The sequence below is a fragment of the Mus pahari genome, chromosome 10 (genome assembly GCF_900095145.1).
Source record: "Mus pahari chromosome 10, PAHARI_EIJ_v1.1, whole genome shotgun sequence".
NCBI lineage: Eukaryota > Metazoa > Chordata > Mammalia > Rodentia > Muridae > Mus > Mus pahari.
In genome coordinates this window covers 57195037-57202457 of record NC_034599.1, presented here as the reverse complement: position 1 = coordinate 57202457, position 7421 = coordinate 57195037, and the positions used below count along the sequence as shown (strand labels likewise).

At 43.8% G+C, this 7421-nt stretch overlaps 1 protein-coding gene across 1 annotated transcript in view; it reads left to right on the top strand.

The window, feature by feature from the left end:
* Nucleotides 1-4332, top strand: part of Spesp1 (sperm equatorial segment protein 1) — an 8497-nt gene extending 4165 nt beyond the window's left edge. The window contains exon 2 of the mRNA XM_021208100.1: nucleotides 2997-4332. Coding sequence (XP_021063759.1) covers nucleotides 2997-4162 — 1166 coding nt within the window. The 3' untranslated portion in view covers nucleotides 4163-4332. The remainder of the gene's footprint in view (nucleotides 1-2996) is intronic.
* Nucleotides 4333-7421: the final 3089 nt, after the last annotated feature.

Below are 7421 nucleotides of genomic sequence, written 5' to 3'. Positions count from 1 at the left end.
TCTTCAGACACTCCAGAAGAGGGCGTCAGATCTTGTTACGGATGGTTATGAGCCACCATGTGGTTGCTGGGATTTGAACTCCAGACCTTCGGAAGAGCACCAGCCCAAAGACACACTGTTTTAAACAAACAAAATCATTAAAGAAAAAAAAAAAAACAAAAAACACAAACTGTGACAGGTCATTATAGTGGAGAAATCTGTGAGTCTTTGTAATTATTTGATGCTGTATATTTTGTTTAGTTGATTTCTGTGGTATTATTTACTCTGCAATATTGTATTGACCCCAATACAAGATAGCTGCTTTTTTTGCCAGTTGGATATCTAAGCAAACAGCATGTCCCAGACCATGGCTAAGGTTAAGAAGCCCCCCAGTGGTGCTGTGGAGATAGATCAGTAGGTAAAGAAAGTGCTTGCCTCACAAGTTTGATGATCTGATCTCAGATCCCCAGGTATTTCAAGTGAAGTACCATACTTCTCTCTCTATGTTCCAGTGCAGTCCTCAAAAAGAGTTATTTCAGCTGACGTGCAAAACTCTAGAATCTGAGTTGATGTATTTGCTTCTCTGTTTTGTATTCTGTGAAAAAAAATCACATAATCCTCATACAAATAGAACATACACAAAGACAACAGCTTTTTCAAAAGTGAAGTTTAACCGGTGTCCACCCCTGCAATCCCAGCTTGTGGGAAGTGCAGGCTGAATGACCAGGCAGGCAAGGTCCTCCTTGGCTAACTAGTTCAGACCAGCCTGGGTTCCTGTCTCAGGGGGCAAAGAAAGCAGAAAACACAACTCTTAGTTTATAAATTGTCACCAATTAGCTTTATTAACTGAAGTAGAAAACTCAAGCTCCGCTGACATCCTCAGAGCTGAGACTCCAGCAGAAGCCCAAGCTGCCTAGCAGAGGCCCTGGAAACAGTGTCCTGACACCTCACACTGCAGGGGATTCTTGTGTGCATGTGTGTGCGCGCACGTTCATGTGTATGTACTGCAGACGTGCATATGAAGGCCAGAGGTTGCCATCAGGTGTTCTTTTCGATTATTCTTCACCTTATTTTCTTTCACTCAGAGCTCACTGATTGGCTGAGCTTAGTTGGGTGGCAAGTCCCAGGCAGGGATCCTCCTGTCCCCAGTGCGAGGGGATGCCACCTGATCAGCTTCTGTGGGTGCTGGGGATCTGAGATCAAAACCTCAAGCTTGTGAGGCAAGCACTTTCTTTACCTACTGATCTATCTCCACAGCACCACTGGGGGAGCTTCTTAACCTTAGCCATGGTCTGGGACATGCTGTTTGCTTAGATATCCAACTGGCAAAAAAAGTAGCTATCTTATATTGGGGTCAATACAATACAATATACACAGGAAATGGTCAATGTGTTGTAAGTGACTCAGCTACTAGCAGGTCAGCTTGCTCTTTGTAAGAATTAGAAGTGTATTTGCTTTTTAAGAACTTCCTGTAGAACCGAGAAAAACAGGATTTCACCCTTGTGGGATTTTGTGTAAGGATACTGGAGACTCTCCTTTTGCTATCTGACCTGCAAGCATTTTTCCAGGGCTCAAATGATTTGCAAGACTGGTCCTGATTAGTGGCACTGGGAATCTGAGATGCAGGGATGTGTTAGAAGGGCAAAAACAGGAGTGAGGAAGCACGTGAGGTGGGGACGGATTCAAGAATAGAATGATCCAGAAACCCAAGCGTGCGGTTACAAGAAAGAAAAGCAAGGTAGGAGGTAGGGTGCCTCTGTTGCTAGGCAGCCACAAACAGGCTTTTTCGGTGTTGGTGTTTCCAGAGTAACGGCAGAGGAGGATAATGAGTACTTGAGATGTTTTTAGAAATCACATCTAGTGAGAACCTCCTTCTCCTGTCCTTTGGCATCCTAACTTATTTAATAGCTACCTGGGCATGCCATTGCTAGTCTGAAAAGACAAGCTAATTTACTGCAGATCAAGTGACCTCTCTCTGCAAAGCCTCTGTTATGCCTCTGCTCTGGGCTGGCCATCGTCAGCCCAACTGTTTGCTTCTAGTTGCCTAGAACAGAAAATTTCTCAAAAATTTTAGAAACAACTTTTTATAGAAAAAAGTGAAACACACACACAAACAGAAGTGGTGGCATAAACGCTTCCTCTGTGACAGACCCTTTGATTAGTTGGGACCACTGGTGTCTCCACTGTTGTCCCTTCTCCCCTAACTTCCCTGCCCCCAAATCCTTGTGCTTAACTTATTTAGAAGCAAATTACAGATATCTTATAGTTCTCCCAGTAAACAGTTTAGTATGAATCACTGGTGTGTAAGGGAGCAAAGGAACGTAGCAGCAGTACAGTCGTTTCTAATGGGTAATGTTGAGGGTTTGGGAGACGGCTCAGTTCTTGTAGTCAGTACATCCACACAGGCACACACATATACTTAATAAAAACAGGTAAGAAAACTCCTGTTGTTTTTTTTTTTGTTTGTTTGTTTTTGTTTTTGTTTTTGTTTTTTCAAAAAATTAAAGGCATTAGAGAGGAAGCACTATTTGAATACCAAACATATCAAGTGAACAGAAAAAAAAGCCCAGGTTAAGTGTTGGCTTTTGTGTGTATGTGTAGGTTGTGGCAGTGGAGGCCAGAGGACAATCTCTGGTGTCGTTCCTTGAGAACCATTTGACACATATTCTTGAGATAGGATCTCCCAGTGGTCAGGAAGTCTCTAAGGAGACTCAGCTGTCTGGCTAGGAAACCCCAGGAACCTGTCTCCAGCTGGTTCAGTGTCCCCAGCGCTAGAATGGCAAGGTTTGTAACTCTGAACTCACAGTTGTGTATTGAGTGGCTCTACACAAACACGCTGGATTGGGGCTACTCTGGCTCTGTGTTTTCAGAGAACGCTGGCCTGGTGTTAGGGAAACGGAGCTTGATTTCTGTACTTAAGAGCTAGCATAGAAAGTGAGCCGAGGTTAGCAGATTCTGCCATTGTGTCATATGGAATAACCGTTACTTACTGTGTGTTTGATTTTTTCCCCCTCAAGCCATAACTGTGTTGCCCGATGAAGAGCAGAATTTGAATCATTATGTACACATTTTACAGAACCTCGTAATGAGTGTGCCCACCAAGGAGCAGGGTCTTGGGAAAAAGTTGAGTTCCACAAGAACTGTGGATAGCTCAGAGCCAAGGTCATTGGCATCTAAAGTGCTACTCACCCCTGGGTTAGTCTCCGCACAAGAAGTCACCCCTGAGAGTGATGTTCTGATCAGACCCATCGATGAAACGACAAATTCCCGTACTAGCGGCTTCACGCTGAGGAGAAGAACCCAAAGTACAGCATTCTGGTCCGTCCGGCCAAACAATATTTCTGTTGTTTTACGCACGGAGGAACCATTTATTGAAAAAGAACCGGAGCCGGAACCGGAACTGGAGTCTAGGCCGCTGCCGACTGAGCCTGAGCTGGAGCCGGAGCTGGAGCCCGAGCCGGAGCCGGTGCCGGAGCCGGAGACGGTGTCTGAATCCCCGCAAATGTCAGAGCCCGAGGAAGAGTTAGAGACCAGCACAACACCAAACAAGGAGCTAACGGGGACCTCACGGATATCATCCATGGCCACCCAGCCAGCTAACACCCAGGCAACTCGTATTACTGTAACAGCAAAGACCAGCACCAGCATGGATGTCTCCACAGACTCCGAGGATGTACCCCAGCTCTCAGGCCAGTCGGAAATCCCGAGTGCTGAAGACTTACCTGGACGCCACTCCCTGAATACGAGACACGAGGATATTTTGAGAAAAATTTCCAATATTAATGCAGAGATTCAGCAGGGGCTTCTTAGTGGCAATAATAGTCCCGAGTTCAAGGAGTTCATCAAGGCCTCCAGGGAGCACCTGAAAAGGAGCCTGGCCCTGGCCGCAGCCGCCGAGCACAAGTTGGAACAGATGTACGGATCTAACGTCTTCCCAGAGGGACGTACCAGCGACCTAGACGATGACATGGAAATGATTATCAATATGCTGTACAATTCCAGGTCCAAGTTGTCAGATTATTTCAATATTAAGCATGTACCATCAGAGCTGAGAGAAAAGGCTTCTGTCGTGACTGCTGATTTGAAAAAAATATTATGTGTGGATCAGGTAGAAATGCAAAGCCTCATTAAGAAGTTGTTAAGCAATAATATGAAAATCCTTAATATTCTTAATGTCCCATGACCAAACTCATGTAAGCAAAGGACTTGTTCACAGGAAAATAAGCATAGTGATTTCAAAAGTTGCCTAAAATATTTTCTGCTATATTTCCATGTGCTAACATCCTTATGTGTCATATCATATTTTCATATGCACTAAAATCCTAACAATTTTAAAATAAAAATTTGCTTTGTGAGTCTGTAGTTTTTGTTTTTGTTTTCTCATTAATCTAAGTTGTGAAGAGCTGGCCTCCACAGTGTTTGGGATTTGCTTCTACTTAGTTCACAGACTGCTTGGGCTGTGTCAGGTTTAAAAGAACTGCTTACAGTTTTGAACCCACTTTCAGAGCATCTGTGTTTTCTGTATGAATGGTACACTCAAGGCTGGTGTCGGGAACTCTCCCATGTGAGTGCATGTTGCTTCTTTTGAAAGTGGGTGATGCACTGGGGTCATTATGGGGGACCCTCGCCTAGATCTGTGATGAAGGCCATCCTGACATTCCTCCCTTGCCTTGCATACAAACACATTAAAGATTTACAGATCTTTTGATAGAAAGTATGACTGATACCGGTTAAGTTAGACATTTAATATAATAATGAAAGTGCAGTTTTGTTTCATGACTTGGCCAGTATTATATTCAAGTTCACTTACTTAGCACTCCAGCTAGTCATTTACAGATCAATAAAGATTTATTGACCCTCTGCTAGAACAAAATGCTAGGCTTTGGGCATAGAGTGAAGAGCTATTTCCCTCTCTCTTTGAGAGTGTAACAGGGAAGCTAGACTTTGAACAAAGATTTCCATATTTTAAATTTTCAGTTGGGACAGGCTATTATGGGAAGTAGCTGTCTTAACTTCATCTAGAATATCAAGAGAAGTAGCCTCAGCGAGTGGCTTCTGAGGGGAGGTCCGAGGGATGAGGCGCGCGTGGGGGAAGAGAATACCGCAGGTGCAGGAAGAACATGTGTAAGTGTCGAGCTGAGGCCAAGGGTAGAAGGTTCAAGAAGTGCCTGAGGTGTACAAAGGCCAAGACAGAGCAGGCACAGGTCAGAGAGAAGCTGGCGGCTTTGTGCTGTGCATTAACTATTTCATCTTTATCTTGTGCTCGGCTTTGTATCAGACACCAGTGTGTTTAAAAGTAACACTCTGGCGACACAGTTTTAGGGGCAGACTGAGGTGGACAGGAGCTGTACAGGAGCCAGATTTGCCTTGGGTTACATGGGAGGAAGTGACAGAAGCCAGAACAAACAGAACCAGCGACTGAGGGAGTAACAGTGACCAAACACAAATCCCCCATAGGGCTGTGGTGTAAAGTGATACAGAGGTTTGCTTTCACAAAAACCACTGTACACTGTCCTTTTTTCTTTTTTTTTTAAATAACTTACTATGAAAAACTTTAAGCATTACAAAAGTGAGCCGTAACATGGTAACAGTACACAGCCATTACCCAGTGTGAACGGTTGTGTTCTAATGGGCAGTAGTGTCTGTCTGTCTAGCCCTACCCTACCCCACTTCCTGTATGCTCAACTGGATCCTCAAGATTTACATTTCATCTCCAGCTGCACCATGTGAGGCTCTCTAAGCGTTTGAAGAACACTTTCAAATGTTTCATAACAATATCATCACGTGCAGTTAATGGTATCTAGTCAATGTTTATAAAGTGATTAGACAATGGGAAATTTGGAGTTTCTTTGTATGAATCAAGATCAAATAAAGTTCACACATTGCTGCTGCCTGACTGGACTCAGAGTTCTCTTTTAATTGAAAGATCCTTTCCACTCTCCCTCCCCCTCCACTTGAAACTTATTTATTGGAAAAATGGACATCAGTGCTACCCTTTCCCACAGCATGGATCTGGTGTTGCACATAGGTTGTTGCTAGTCTGTTTTCCTGTCCTCTGTATTTTCTTAATTCACTTTTGTATATTTACGTGTGTGTGTGTGTGTGTGTGTGTGTGTGTGTGTGTGTGTGACCAGTGGACAGAAGAGGGTGTCCGATCCCCTGGATATGGAGTTATGGAGTTATCCACAGTCCCGAACCACCTGCTGTGGATGCTGGGAAGGAATCAAATTGACTCCTCTGGAAGAACAGCAAATACTTTTCACTACCTGCTGAGCCACCAGTCCAGCCAACTCTGTATTTTTTTGTAATCTGGTGGATTAGTCTAGAAGCATTTTATCACTGTGAAGCTTATGTTTTTACTTTCTTCTCTCTCCTGTTTCTTTCCTCCTTTCCTTTCTTTTTCTGTGGTGTGCGTACATGTGTGTGTGTGTGTGTGTGTATACATGTGTGTGCATGCATGTGGAAGCCAAAAGTTGACATCAGGTATTTTTCTCAGGCATTTCTCTGAACATTTTTCCTTTGTAAAAGATTTTATAGCCGGGCGTGGTGGCGCATGCCTTTAATCCCAGCACTCGGGAGGCAGAGGCAGAGGCCGGCGAATTTCTGAGTTGGAGGCCAGTCTGGTCTACAGAGTGAGTTCCAGGACAGCCAGAGCTACACAGAGAAACCCTGTCTTGAAAAATAAACAAACAAACAAAAAAAGATATTATTTTACGTGTGAGCATTCACACAAATGTATGTATGTATGTGCACCACATGCATGCCAACACTGGCAGAGGTAGAAGAGGACATCAGATTCCTCAGAACTGGAGTTCCAGGTGCTTGCAAACAGACCAGTGTGGATCCCGGGGTCCACACCCAGGTCCCATGCAGGAGCAGCAAAGTTAAGATGCTCTTAACTCAGAGCCATCCCGCCCCACGTCCTCCAGACACTTTGTGAGACAAGGTCTCTCCCTGAACCTGGCTGACTGGTTTGCTAACTTGCCTGGCCTTTGAGCCCCAAGGATCTTGCCCCCATCTCCACAGCTCTGGTTCACCTCCTGTACCTGTTTTTGTTGTTGTTGTTGTTGTTGTTGTTGTTTGTTTGTTTTTTTACATGAATTGCTGGGAGCCAAGGTCAGACCTGTGTGCCCTGTATGGCAGGCAACTTGCCCGCTGATTCATCTTGTAATGTTTTCACCTTTCTTGGCAAGACAGTGCTTTCTTACTTCATTTGGCAGAGCATTTATTTTTCAGACTTTGATGACCATTACTTAGATAGTTGCTAAGTAAATTAATCTGGTAATATCAAGTGTTGATATTACTATTTTTTAAATTGAAATATCTCTACAATGAGAAATATCTAATCTATTATGTGATTCTTCAATAGTCCATATATCAAATGTTTAAATACTTTTCTTTAAAAACAAAATCAAAGATGAGGGACTAGAGAGATGACTCAG